We start from the raw sequence: 14,048 nt of genomic DNA on the forward strand, positions 1-14,048 counted from the left end.
GCAACAGAAAATGTCAAGTTTGAAGAAAAATATTTTTAAAAATCTCTGAAGAACATAAATAAAACACAATATGTCAGAATTTAAAGTAAAGCAATAATTAGTTTTGTTGAAAGTCTTATGTCTTTAATGTCAAAGCATACAACAAAATGAAACCATGATGCAAGCTGCGTGTTTTTGGATCCCTTGGCAGTGAGCTGCAGCCCTCGAGACATAAAGCAATGGCGCAGACAGGCCACTGGGTGGCGATGTGAGCTGAATGAGAGTTGACTTCCGGAGAAACAGAAACAGTGTGACCTCATAGGAATGGTTGGTTGGCCGCTCTTCTAATAATCTCACTACTCCTTACGCCATGCAGCATCCACGGCATCAGGTCTTTAAAGGGAGCTGGGATCACACTTTTCATGGAGGATAAAGTACAAACGAGGCACCACAGAGATAAATTAAATCCCAGTATGACTGAAATACCAAATATATTATCACATCCTATTGAGGGATTATTCACTTCTCTACACGTACAGAATCTATTGAATTTAAGGCTCTGAGATGAACTGATGATATACAAATGCACAAAAATACAAATACAGTACAACTCTTAAACACGCACATACAGTACATGGGCGAATGTAGATGGCAATAATATATATGGTTACATGTGGGGAGAGAACTTTTTCCACATAAAAAAAAGGACTGCTGGGGTATGTGGTCACCAAACAGTCACAATCTCCAAAGTGAAAAATAAAAAATCTAGCAGGCAGAACAGAGACGATGTAAAGGCTACATTGACACACAGGATCACCCGGCTGGTTGTCGTGCTTTGGCCTGACCTCTCCATCTGATTGAGGAGACATATATATTAAAGAAAATATCAACACAGAGTCTACAAGTGTGCAGACAGTGAAGACTCAAAGGTAATAGGACTCTTTAACGGAAATGGGTATTTTTTTGCTCTGTAACTTGTATTTTTACAGCACTTTTGTAAGGAAAGATGTTTGCTGTGGGGCAGGGATGCGGCCCTCGCTGGTCCCGTGGCCATGGAAAAAAGAAATGACTGAATATGAAGACGAACTAGGGTCTGAAACCTGTATTAATTCCGTCTTTTTTTTTTTCTCCACGTGATATTCAGTTACACCTGTCCTTTAGTCTGCTGTTGAATCCAGTCAGTGAACTTGACCACCTGTGTGTAGACACCGGGGCGGTTCTGCCTCGCACAGCCCTCGCCCCAGCTCACGATCCCCGCCAGGAACCACCGCCTGCCTCGCTCCAGGCACACCAGAGGCCCTCCGGAGTCACCCTGAGGGAACACAAGCTCACTCATGGTGTCTTCAACCTCTAAACGGAAGTGCAACGAGCTTGCCGTGAAGATGGGCGCCGCCATGGATAGCGAGAGCAGTGCACCGAGAGAGGTACGCACTCACCTGGCAGGCGTCCACCCCTCCTTGTAGGTTCCCGGCGCACAGCATCCTGGGAGTGACGGCCTCGTCGTACAGTTTGTTGCAAGTCTTCCTGTTGATGATCTTCACCGTGGCCTCTTGCAAGCGAGCGGCCAGCTCACCTTTAATCAAAGCAAATGCCTCAGGTGTTCTGAGTGCTGTGATGCTTGTTTATTTTGGGCCCCACATTGCCTTAAAGATCTGAAAGCATTCTTACCGTCTTCCATGAGGACCCCCCAGCCTGTGACGTAGCAGCTGGTCCCCGTCGAGAAGGTGTGCGAGGGGGCGGGGACACACACGGGCTGCACCAGGTCATTGAAGAAGACCGGCGCGCTGAGCTCGAGGAGCGCGATGTCGTAGTCGGAGGTGAACTGGTCGTACTGCGGGTGAAGGAGGATCCGCCGGATGGGCCTGGTGGCGGCCCCGTTGTTCCCCGTGGTCATCAGCCGCATTCCCAGGTAGGCCCGCCACGCACGGGCGTCCGAGTATCTGCAGACACAGCATCCATTGGGCACGCGGCACACGCACACCGAAGCCGCGCGTGCCGCGCGCCGCCTGGGCCACCATTCTCACTTGATTGCGTCCGAGTCCTGGAAGCAGTGAGCTGCGGAGATCAGCCAGCGGTTGGCGACCAGCGTGGCGCCGCAGACGTGTCCGTAACGATCCATCTGGAGGCTGACCTGCCACGGCCACGACCCCGCCCCGGCATCAGAGCCGCCCACTATCTTGGTGCGCTTCCTGGGCCTGGTGCCGCAGCCTGCGACCCACGGGGAGACAGACGATACGAACACGTGTAGCAGGACCCTCTTAAGACATGTAGAGGGGGTTTTATTCACGTTGGAACTCACCACAGCGCAGCTCATCGGAGCCGTCAAAGCAGTCTTTGACGCCGTCACACTCGGGGTTCACCTTACTTACACACTTTCCATTGGCACATTTGTATGAGGATGAGGAGCAGCCTTTGAGGTCTAATGAGGATGAAAGACATAACAAGGCAGAGTGGAACAAGGGGCGCTTTCAATGCAACATCATGCGGTAAAATCGACTTAATTGATCCGTCAGCGCCACATCTGGGCCACTCACACGCTCTGGTACAGTTGAGTTCGTCGCTGCGGTCTTTGCAGTCGATCACACCGTTGCACACCGAAGACTTTGGCAGACACACTTTGTTGGAACACATGTGGGGACATTTACCTCCTGAAAAACAACCACGTGAGCTTTTAAACCCCTGAAAACAAGAGCGAGCACACGCACACACACACACACACACACACACACACACACACACACACACGCGTCACGCCGGCGTCCGTCTTGCTCACCACAGGCGCCCTCTTCGCTGCTGTCTGCGCAGGTGCTCTGGCTCACACACTGGCTGCTTTGAGGCTTACACTGGCCGTTCCCACACAGCACCTCCCCTGGCCTGCAGGATGCTACACGTTTTACACATATGTGCAAACATGCACATAGAAACACACAGACACATACAGATCTGAGTGTAGCACTATGGTCGTGTTGTTCATATTAAGTGTGGAAAATAAAAAAAATAAAAACCCCATTGGTCGAGCGTACGGCCCCCTTTGCATCTACGAAAGTGTCTTCAGGTAACAGACTTACAGCATTTAGCCTCGTCCCGTCCGTCCGAGCAGTCTTTCACTCCGTCACACACCTTCCTCAAAGGGATGCAGCCTCCATCGCCACAACGGAACTGCCGAGGACAAGCTAGGGACAAACAGGGAGGAAATGAATGTACCCCGTGGATTTAGAGGGTTATCTTTGGTGTGGATGCTGATATGAGAGCCCGGGTTCCTTAATGAATGACACGCCGTAGCCGTTCGGATTTGACTTACTGCCCTCGGGAGAGAAGGCGCGATAGAGCAAGTAGAAGCCCTTGTGGGTGAGAGACTCGTCCGAATGGAAGTGGAGGGAGAGAGGAGAGGAGTAGACTCGCTTTTTGCTGCTGTCTGACACGGGATTACACAGTCTAGATGCAGAAGAGCACCAAAGTAAGGAGTCTCGCATGCAGGACACAGTGTCTCAGACAATTATGAGATAAAACACATTTAGTGAATATGATAAAACAAATGATTCATCTGAATGAAATGCTAACGCAGAGTAGCTAATGGACTTCCCAACTCACTTGACCCCTCCGATGTCCAGCCAGTCTTTCTCACAACCGTCTGACGAGCGGGAATCCTGAATGTCCATCGCCACGATCGTCATGGAGATCAAGTATCCTGGCAACGGCGCCTGATAAAGTAACCAAAGACAACTAAAGAAAGCATCCACATGCCGGAATGTGGACGGCCCAAATTTTAAAGACGCGATTCACTCTTTCACGCTCTTGGGATTCCAACTTCTTTTTGGTATTTCCACGGTTTCCACCACAGACACAAAATCACTCACCCGTAGTGTCCAGGTGCAGTCTACGTTAGGAGGGTAATAGGAGGGATAGTAGGGGGAGGAAATAGAGCCGTTCCAGGAGGAAATCGACCCTCCACAACCTGCAGGGGGAACGACGTGCACACAATACACAACAACTGTGAAGATAAATCATTCCAGCACAAACCTATCACACAAGATCTGTAGAAAAGCTCAAACCTGCTCTCGGGATAGCTTGGAAGTACGCTTTGAAGACCGCTCCATCCCTCTGTCTGCTGAAGGAGAAGGTGACCAACATCACATTCCCAGAGGATGTCAGCTTCATGACGGGCGACGAACCGGAAATAGGCAACCCGCACCACCTGAGACAGGTAAATGCACCCGGGGTGTGGATACATGCAACACGCAGGCGGGACACATCGCACACACGAGATCAAGTGGGTGTCTTTACCGTGCGATTATCTTGTTCTGTAATGGAAGCAGAAAGTCGTAGGCCGACAGCTTGTGGGCGGTGCAGCTTCCCGGCGTGGCGCCGTGCAGCGTGAGGATGACCAGTCGAACCACGTGACCCGACGGCACGCGGAGACGCCACTGGTAGTACGGCTTCTTGGGACTCACCAGGCTCAGGGTGCGGTTGTTGCCATATTTGGCATAAAGGTCAAAGGACATTGCTGAAAAGAGGAAGGGACTTCTTAAACACTTACATAGATTTGTTAGAAGATGAGCGATGTGGAGCAGCTTCGGTGAGCGGACCCAGCATGCAGGCCTCGAAAGCAGCATCCAGCAGTTGGAATCATAAGTTTTCTCTAATTATTGAATCGTCATAAGATACCTGATCTTGAGGCTCTGTGGTTTCAAGTCAAAGCTGTGTTCTTTCTCACCTTGGAAGCCGAGCTGCCACTTCCCACCTTGGATGCTGTTCGGGTTCTTGCTCTTGTCAGATTTGTCCTCTGATTCAAAGTCGTCAGGGTCCAAACCTACGTGCACAAATAGCAGATGCCAAAACAATCAAATTCAGTGTAATATCTGCATATTGTGTGTGTGTGTGTGTCTCTAAAGCGAGAGCCTCTACCCAGCAGGTGGAGCGTGTCGTCATCTGGCTCCATGTAATAGCGCTGCTCGTTGCGGCTGTCCCGCTGCACCTTGTTGCTGCCAGGGAGCCGGCGCTGCAGTCGCTCGGGCCCGGACCTCTTGATCGCCGCGGCAACGTCGTCCGGGGCGGAGAATTTACTCCAGTAGAAGACATTGAGCCCTTCAGCTCCTTCACTGTCACACAAAGGGTTTACAATGTTGCTATTCTGCAAGGGGCAAAGGTCTGGGTTTGTCGGTGTCATGCACGCTCCTTTTGTTTATGAACTTTTGCGTCATTTCATCGTGAGGCTTGTTGTTAATGCGTCAAACCTGAAGGCAGTAATTCCTGAGTGCAGGTAGTAAGAGCTCCAAGGCGAAGACTCGTAGAGTTCAGAGAACTGTTTTTAAAAAAAAGACAAAAATAAGAATAGTTGACCACATACTGTTTTCTATCGGTGGAACATCACAGCGACCCAAGTGAGGTCACTTTTCACTTGTAACACATGGAAACACCTGGTTGAACACACCTTTCAACACAAGCACTGTTCTTGTGTACATGTGTTAGTGTGTGTGTGTTTGTGTGTGTATCAGCCTCTGCCTGTGTGTATGTTGACTTGGAGCTGCACAGAGCTCCATTGTGTCTCTACATGCCAGCCGTGTGGAGCTAGGAGCCTTTGAGGTGTGGGCACCTGGCCTTGAGTTCACCTGGTCTTTAATGAACAGTCGGCTGTCCAGACACTATGACCACCTAACAAGCCTGATAACTCACCCTCAAAGAAGACTGAAGGAGCATTACGCCATGTACTCCGTGTAGGGGGATTGACAGCCATCAATTTGCCATTTCTCCGCTGCTCAGCGGGAATCTTCAGCCTGACCTTCTGACCGTTTGCCCCGAAAAGCCCAAATCCCTCACTTCTCATATTCCTGTCGAGCCTCCAATCCCTCTGTCATCCCCTCCTGCCCTACTGCCCTGTCTCTCTCAACCCCAGCGTCAAACCGAGGTTCCCCTCCTCTCTGCGGTGTTCGGGGACACACAGAGTGGCTGATTGTGTGAAAGCTACACAGACAATGTTTTTATTGAAGGCCTGATCTTCCTCTCACTCTCTCCGCCCGGGGCCGGACTCACAAATGGCAGGCTTGTCCTCGGCCCTGAAAGGCCCCTGTCCCTCGGGGTCTCGGGAACTTGCACACACACAGTCCCCGGCTCCCGTTTCAGCTTTACATTTAACACCACCAGAGAGAGACAGCGAGAGGGACAGAGGTGCGCAGAAGAGAAGAAGAAAAAAAAAAACCCGGAGAGAAAGAGAGAGGAGGACAAAGACGGATAAAGAGAAGAGGAAACAAATAAGAATGCAAATACATTAATGGGAAGTGGAAAAGAGGGCAGCGGCGTATAGAAAGCGCCACATTAAAGACACTACCAGCGGCGTAGGGATTTATATCGTTAGTACAGCAGGACACAGCTTCAGCTGAACGCGGGAAGGTCAAGCAGCGCTCTTTCAGAGGTGGGGGTGGGGGGGGGGGCAGTGACGGACTAGTCCCTCGTTCCACTTACATAAGGGTTCAGAGCCCGGGCCTGCAGGCGGAACTGAGGGGAGGCGGAGTCACTCAGCTCCGAGGAGAAGCTCAGGTTCGGGAACTCCACGCTGCCGCCGAGGAAGAACACCGAGGAGGGCGGAGCTGGAGGGGGGAGCAGGTAGAGATTTCTGAGACAGGTGCACTCGGGGGGGGGTGGAAATCGGAATGAGCACATTTTGAGGAGGCGCTCACATGCTGAGAAGTGGAGGGTCAATGCGATGGCACCAGCGAGGGTAAAGAAAGGCAGCACACCCAACATCCACCTCCTCCAGGAGCCCCCGACTGGAGCTCGCCCCCCCTGCGCCTTCTGCTCGGCCTGGTCCTCAGGCTTCGTGGGGGGGCCCAGTGACTCGGCAGGCTCCTTCGACTCCCCCTCTCCCTTCCAGAGACAAGGGCACGACTCAAATATCATACCTTTTAACGTCTTGGGGCTCAAGTGGCTTCCAATTGCTTTCATTGTACTCCTGAACAGCAATAAAGAGAAGTGCAGCCCATCCGCCAAAATCAATGAGGCGCAGACTTAATGGCCGAGCAGACTCTGGTTCAGGGAGAGTAACGGTGAGCATCCCTGGGCTCAAAGGATCTCCTTAAACATTTAAGGGGTTGGCAGGATTCCCCGGGGGAGCAGACAAAGCGTGGCTGGACGAGTCTGCTTTCCCACGGCCGGGCTGCGCCGTGTCGGCTCACCCTGACGTGGACACACATGAGAAAGACACCCACATACCGCCGGAGACAGATTTTGCAATTAAGATGAGCCATGGCCGACTGTGGGGGGGGCATCCTTCTGCTATTGGAGAAGAAAGCTCACCGGGGTTAAACAGCTATTTAAAATCGCAGAGGGCAAAGTCATGTTTGGGACAGTTGTCCTTTATGCAACTAACAGCGCGCACCGATGGTGACTTACCTGTGCAGCGGAGCAGCCTGATCCATGTCCATCCCCGGAGACGCAGTACACTTCGCAAGTTTTGCTTTTGGGGAGAGTCCTCATAGCACTGTGCCGTTTAGCTCCGCAGAGGCAATATGCAACAATACCTCAGGCATGGAAACGATGTAGAGAGAGGGGGAGAGAGAGAGAGGGGGGGGGGGGGAGAGAGAGAGAGAGAGAGAGAGAGAGGAAACCCCCACTGTTGCTTCCTTTGAGGAGAAAAAAAAAAAAAAAAGCCTCCGAAATCCGACCTGAGTGGCTCGGATGCTGCGGCCATTCACCGGACTCCCGTTTACCTGAACTGGGTGACAGGTGTCACACGGAGCCCCAGAATGCAGTGCGGGGGACAATGAGAGCACTATGAAAAGGCTCAGCCTGCGACCTGCACAACCATCCGCACGACAGACACTGTGGGCAAATTGTGAGTCCTCGCTGTGTACGTGGGAGCAAAGATACAGGAGGGGAACATGGGGCCCGGCTGCTGCGTCCTTGGATGCTCCATGTGGGGGGAGGAGGGGGGGCACAAACTAAACATCTGAACATACAGACTTGGAGGGAGGAAAGATACTTTATTATAATTCAAATCTTTTAAGGCACTGCCAGTTTGCTTTGCTTGGGGTGTCCTCACATGAATACAAAGCAAATGATGCTCTTCAATAAACACACAGTCCACCGAAGATGCTTTAATTGGTGTGATTTAAATCTTCTGGCACCGGATAAATAAGGGTTTCATCGTGTCAGCTGATATGGCTGTAGATCCAGGAGGTGAACTTGTTCACCCTGGTGTAGACCCCGGGCAGGTTTGGTCTGCCACAGCCCGACCCCCAGCTGACAATGCCAATCAGGAACCAGCGCCCCCCGCCCGGTGCCTGACAGGCCAGAGGCCCCCCCGAATCGCCCTGAGAAACAAAAAGGGCAGTTGTTGCCAAAAGAACATTCAAACGGTACACAGGCGCTTCCTCTTTATGGGGGATTCGACCCCGATGTGAGCTCACCCTGCAGGCGTCCCGCTCTCCAGAGGGGACCCCGGCACACAGCATGCGGGACGAGACGGGTCCTAAGCTCTTCTTACAGTCGGTCTGGCTCACTATGGACACGTCTGCTTTCTGCAGCACTGACGGAAGCACTTTGTCTACAGGGTGAAGGGGGGGGGATGAAGAACATATGAATCATTTATTCATTTACACCGATGTACGAAAGCCACTGAGCTTCATCCCAAGGAGTTGCTCACCGTCTTCGTGGCGGTATCCCCAGCCGGTGACGACGCAGCGATGGCTGTCAGTGACGGCGTGGGAGGAGGGCGGCAGGCACACGGGCTGGACCAGCGGGCTGAGCGAGGGGGGCCAGGGCTTCTTCAGCTGCAGCAGGGCGATGTCATAGTCAAACGTGTACTCGTTGTAATACTCGTGCACCACGATGCGCTGGATCTCCGCCACGTGTTTCGCACTCCCCTGCGTCAGCATGCCGAGGTGGGCGCTCCAGTAACGTGGGTCAGAAAGCCTGGTGGGGTCAGAGGTCAAGGGTCACTGAGGGAAGACATTTTGTACATCACAGTGTCTCTGAGAGAACTTGGAGGCCGACAATACTAAGAGCGGCTCAAAAGTTTAAAAAGAAACAACCACAACAGGAGTGAGTGTGACCGACCTCTCCTTGCTGAAGCAGTGTGCCGCTGAGACGAGCCAATCAGAGGAGAGGACCGAAGCGCCACAGTACAGGTTACCGGAGAAGTGGAGGCTGACCTGCCACGGCCACTCCCCCTCCACGGAGTTATCTCCACCCACGATACGCTCGCGTCCAGGAGGTGAACCGGTCTTCTTCACCGAGGAGGGACGCCCACAAGCTGGGCAGCACAGAGACGGATTCTGCTCTTATGATTGTCTAGTACTAGACTTTGGTTTAGTGTGTGTGTGTTTGTGCGTGCTGCGGGTCAGCAGGTTTGGCGCGTGCTGCCCGGTGGAGTATAAAATAACGACAACGTTCTCGTGAAGCACATGAAGGAGCTGGCAGAGAACTGGCATGTGAAGCAGCACCATAATCAGTATTTATGGGCCAACAGCTCAGGTGGAACATGTCCTCTATATGTGTGATCTTGGCCTTGTTGATAAATCATCAACTGGTTGTCAGTTGAGTGAAAAAAAACAAATTAACAAATGTTCCTGGCGGACTACAATTATGATGATAAAAAAGGGCAGGAAACCGGATTTAAACAGCATCTTACTTTCATAATTCAAACCTAGATTTGTTTCTGAACAATAAAGTGCAGAAGTAAAAATGTGAAATTCTTAAAAAGAGTGTAGATGTTGTGTCTTACAAAACAAATGGTTTTGAATTATACCACATGTTGACATTTCAAAAAACCCAACGTGCCAGATACTGTATATTAACCAGAAAAAGGAGTTCATACAGAAATACATCTAAGTCTTTGTTGACATTGTTGCTTTTCTGTTTGTGCCCATGGAGCAGGGAATGCAGAGCGCTCACCACAATCAGCCTCATCACTGTGGTCCTGACAGTCAAGAATACCATCACACTTTGCATTTTTCTTCAAGATGCAGGAGCCGCTGTTGCATTGATACCTGATTGCGGAGCAGGGTGTTTCTGCGAAAAGCAGAGAACATGTTGCAATTATTTACCGGTTAAAGGGTGAACGGTTACATATCTTCGTTGTAAGGATTCATGCCTTGAGTGCAGTTGATCTCATCTATTCCATTGGTGCAGTCCGTCTCTCCGTTGCATACGAACATAGGATGCAGAGGGCTGTTGCCGCCGCAGTTCTTTGTCGGCCTCGCTGCGAAGATGTGCAGAAAAGAATTTCAAACGTGTGAGACAGCGTAATGTGTTACCAGTTCTTCACAGTGCCATTTGTCCTTTAAGGCAACCAGAACTCATGGGACAACCTACAGCAGAAGACCTCGTCACTCTCATCCTGGCAGTCGTCCAGGCCGTCGCAGCGTCGACTCTTTTCCACACAGAGTCCTGTGGAGCACAGGAAGTGGTTCTCTGGGCAGGCTGGTGTGCACACACAAACACACACACACACACACACACACACACACACACACACACACACACACACACACACACACACAGGGAGGAAAGAGATTCAATGCATAAATAAAAATAGTTTCCAATGTCCATCAAATCTCTCCAAGTCTCATTTTCCAATGTTTAGTCATTAAATCACATCCACACAGAGGTCCAATGTAACAAGTATCATCCGTCTGTTCCTACAGAGCATCCTGGCGTCCAGCTGTGCTTACGCTGGCTGATATTGTAGCTGCTGTAAGACGCCTGGAAGGGCTGAGCCGAGATACGCGAGCTGCAGCGAAACTCCACCTCTGGGCTGTGGTCCGCGATCCGAAACACCGTGTGGTGTCCCACGTAGCTGCCACAGAAACTGTCAACGAGCCGTCACAGGTTGTCACGTAAAGAATAAGAATTTTCTTTTATGTTCAAACATACTACAATCGATTTCTACAATGTTAGAAACTGTTGATGATAACTTTTTTTATTATCAGGAATATATTTGTAGTGAATACAGTGTAAATTTGAGTTTCAAACCTCTGCCCACGTACATGATTTCATTGACCTTCCACCAGCCGTGTTCACAGCCATTCACTTCCTTTGGCTTCAGTACGTAGTTCTCAAACTGCAGAGCAACTCCTAAAGCACTGCTAGGGGTCTGCAAAAAACACAGAACACACAATCATTAAAAGCAGTTTGAAGCTGTGTGTTTGTGTGTGTGTGTGTGTGCGTGCGCTACCTCAAACTTCCAGGTGCAGAAGCACTGTGGGGGCAGAAGGCTCGGGTGGAAGGGGCTGTAGATCTGACCGATGATGTCAGGCTCTATATGGGTCTCAATCTGAGACATAGACACTGAGAGAGACAGACAGACAAAAGGAAATCATACTTTTGTCCCAGGTCAGTTCTTTTGCATCCCGAATTGGTCTCTAGATACATCTCAGGGATGGAACATTTTATAGTCAATACATTTTTATGGAAAACCTGTCACACCTTCTTCGGCGATGGCCTCAAAGTGTCCTCGGAAGCTCTTGTTGCCATCGGTCAATCTGAAGGACAGCAGCATGACATTGGAAGTAGACACCAGGGAGAAAGAGCTGGACACTGGCTCACACATCCTGCAGCACAGAGACACACTGTACTTCATGTACACGGTTCCTATTTTAGGAGAGGACGCAGCGGCCGACACAGACCTGTGCAGAATGCGCCCCCTCATGGGCAGCAGGGCGTCGTACACGCTCAGGCCGTCGCTCACGCAGTCGCTGGGCTCGATGACGAAGGAGGTGACGGTCAGGCGGATCACGGAGCCGGGCGCGGAGGTGAGCTTCACGTGGCAGCTCACGCCGCCCCACGGCGAGAAGACGTTCAAGGGGACGCTCAGCCCGGGGAGGCTGGCGTACAGCTTACCCGCGCACTGCGAGCCTGGGTGGGAGGGGGAGGGGGAGAAAACACCCTTGGTGGACGCGCGTCACGACACACGGCGCGAAGAACTTTGACCCCCCCACTCCGGTGTCATCGCCTACCTGCTCCGCTCGACGAATAGTCCCATCGCTCAACAGCTGGAGGAAGACACAATAATCAAGCTCTGCATGTGAGACACGGCCACCGGGATGCGCAGGGTGAACGCAGTGACGCACCGTTGATGAGGATGGAGTCCATATCCACCGGGAGGCCCAGCAGGTAGCCCACGGACGACCTGTTCATCATGCTGCTGTGGACCGAGTCTCGGAAAATGGCCTCCACACACTCCTCACACACGGATTGGCTCCGCAACTGAGGCACCACAAACGCCATCCAGAAATGAACCAGCACGCCGCCCTTGTCGTTGTTGCTGCGCGAGGGGGAACAGGGTTTGCATCAACACGCTCAGCCCGCAAACGAGCGTCGATGCTTGCGGCTGGAATCAAACGCACGGAGCAAATCCTAAACATCGGCCCCTTGGGCCTCTTTGCGCTTCACGAGGACGAGGCCTACTAAAGGCCCACTTTAGTACCTGAGGTCTGAAATGATGGCTTGCTTGTAGAGTCTGGCCACCGAGGACACCTTGAACACATTGCTCACCTACGAGACACCAGCAGTTAAGTCGGGTCCTAGTTAAGCACTGACCGCCATGTAAATACCAGCGTTGCATCAATACATACCACGTGTTGGATTTTGCTCGCCATGGATACAAACTCACGGGACTCTGCCTGGCGGTACTCCGGGATAAACTCCACGTTGGCAACACGAAACATACCGGCAAAATACACCCCACTGTTGCTTTCCCTGCGAACTAAGCAGATCGAGCCACACCTCGCATTACACGGCACATGTGTTTTATTTTTCCAATCAGAATCAGCTTCATTCGAATTTGACTGCTGCTGCAATTTACAAATTTACACAGTACACACAATAAACAAAAATTAAGAAAATGAACAACAACATGGGATATGGGATGAAAGTGGTGATGCAGTTCCACTTGGACGCAGTCTTCCTACGCTGTGAAGACATTATAGATGAGAATCCTCCGACTTACATAGGAAGACCCACAGCAGGGACCACATGATGACCACCACCACGAACACCACCGCTGTGATGATGACGGCCAGGTGAGGGATGCTCAACAGGTGCGCCTGCAGCCTCTTGAGTCCCTTGGGCTTCCTCCTGGTCTTCCTGTACTTCCTGCAGATCTTGTGCAGAGTGTGGTCGACTGTGGCCACCTCCACAGACACGTCGGCGATCTGCAGCTGAGGAGGGAGGATACATTCACAATCTAATGCAAAGTGCACACCGCGGTGTCAGTAAACTGTAGGTGTCGTTTCCATGAGTGTGAATTGTAATACAGATGCAGTTAATGCTGAAATGATGGGGGGGGGGGGGGTCAAGATTTCAAATAGTACCAGGTGCACAGATAGAACATCAATGTTCATGAAGTGAAAGAGCGGCATTCACATTGGCCGTTGAGCAGTGATGTGAGCTCGTGTCTACCAGTAATGAAGCTCCATTACTGGTCACTTTGGCTCGGGAAGGAAGGAAGGCCGACAGCACCAGTAACTCCATCTCATTGAGTTACTCAACGGACATGTATTATTCATTCGGTGTCATCCCATACTGTGCAACAGCCACTTAATCCATCACAAGTTGGTGGGATATAGATTCTCACGGGATAGAAAGAAAAAAAACGAAGTTTAATCTATTTTACACACATTTAATTTTACAACCCGGGGGAAAAAAAAAAATACATGTTGGAGGTTTTAATGTCATGACCACTCAAATCTCCAGGTTTATATGTGGGGAAATTGCTATGTCCCAAATTAAAGTGTGAAAAAGATTTACTGTAGTTTAGGCTACGGAACGTCTAGAGCAATAAGCAACATTAAGACACATCCTACTCACACTGGCAGCCTCCAGTTGAGACGCATCGCCCTCCCCGCTCGCCTTCTCGTTGGCCTCGCGCTCTGTGCCCATGACACGGGCATCACTTCAAGCCTCTATCGTCTAATTCCTGATTCCCCGGCATTAGGATACATCGCCTCTTCCTTCAGCAAAAGCCGCCTTATGAGAAACAGGCGAGTGACTGCGCAGAACCTCAGGGCGCGGTGTTTTGGATGCACAGCTGACAGGCGCATGAAACCGGATCCTGGCGTCGGAGAGACGGCGAG

General features: G+C 51.2%; 2 protein-coding genes across 2 annotated transcripts; both read right to left on the reverse strand.

The window, feature by feature from the left end:
* Positions 1-111: 111 nt before the first annotated feature.
* LOC119198398 (suppressor of tumorigenicity 14 protein homolog) lies at positions 112-7,312 on the reverse strand. Its single transcript, XM_037455516.2, has 18 exons — positions 6,654-7,312; positions 6,439-6,563; positions 5,214-5,281; positions 4,885-5,078; positions 4,694-4,789; positions 4,264-4,483; positions 4,032-4,174; positions 3,837-3,934; positions 3,571-3,680; positions 3,281-3,414; positions 3,048-3,152; positions 2,753-2,863; positions 2,514-2,627; positions 2,279-2,398; positions 2,004-2,187; positions 1,648-1,919; positions 1,416-1,552; positions 112-1,291 (listed from the first exon to the last, which is right to left on the reverse strand). Exons 1-18 carry the CDS (start codon positions 6,916-6,918, stop codon positions 1,124-1,126), a joined length of 2,664 nt encoding a protein of 887 aa, XP_037311413.2. The 5' UTR covers positions 6,919-7,312; the 3' UTR covers positions 112-1,123.
* A 350-nt stretch (positions 7,313-7,662) lies between these two features.
* Positions 7,663-14,048, reverse strand: tmprss7 (transmembrane serine protease 7). The gene is made up of 18 exons (XM_062559096.1): positions 13,783-14,048; positions 12,923-13,127; positions 12,549-12,679; positions 12,401-12,468; positions 12,045-12,238; positions 11,931-11,966; positions 11,601-11,829; positions 11,401-11,525; positions 11,150-11,262; positions 10,962-11,068; positions 10,647-10,783; positions 10,288-10,395; positions 10,067-10,174; positions 9,868-9,984; positions 9,031-9,226; positions 8,618-8,886; positions 8,382-8,518; positions 7,663-8,285 (listed from the first exon to the last, which is right to left on the reverse strand). The coding sequence occupies exons 1-18, from the start codon at positions 13,852-13,854 to the stop codon at positions 8,124-8,126; spliced, it is 2,514 nt and encodes an 837-aa protein (XP_062415080.1). The 5' UTR covers positions 13,855-14,048; the 3' UTR covers positions 7,663-8,123.

Source organism: Pungitius pungitius, chromosome 19, assembly GCF_949316345.1.
Source record: "Pungitius pungitius chromosome 19, fPunPun2.1, whole genome shotgun sequence".
In the NCBI taxonomy this organism is placed as follows: Eukaryota; Metazoa; Chordata; class Actinopteri; order Perciformes; family Gasterosteidae; genus Pungitius; species Pungitius pungitius.

Coding starts and splice junctions, on each gene's coding strand:
- LOC119198398 (XM_037455516.2), bottom strand. CDS start 6,918: ATGAAAGCAATTGGAAGCCACTTGAGCCCCAAGACGTTAAAAGGTATG. Junction 3,153..3,280: donor CGCCTTCTCTCCCGAGGGCA/GTAAGTCAAATC, acceptor GTTTGTCCCTAG/CTTGTCCTCGGCAGTTCCGT. Junction 2,864..3,047: donor ACGGGACGAGGCTAAATGCT/GTAAGTCTGTTA, acceptor TAAAACGTGTAG/CATCCTGCAGGCCAGGGGAG.
- tmprss7 (XM_062559096.1), bottom strand. CDS start 13,854: ATGGGCACAGAGCGCGAGGCCAACGAGAAGGCGAGCGGGGAGGGCGAT. Junction 12,469..12,548: donor CGAGCAAAATCCAACACGTG/GTATGTATTGAT, acceptor GGTGTCTCGTAG/GTGAGCAATGTGTTCAAGGT. Junction 10,396..10,646: donor CAGCTACAATATCAGCCAGC/GTAAGCACAGCT, acceptor TGTGCACACCAG/CCTGCCCAGAGAACCACTTC.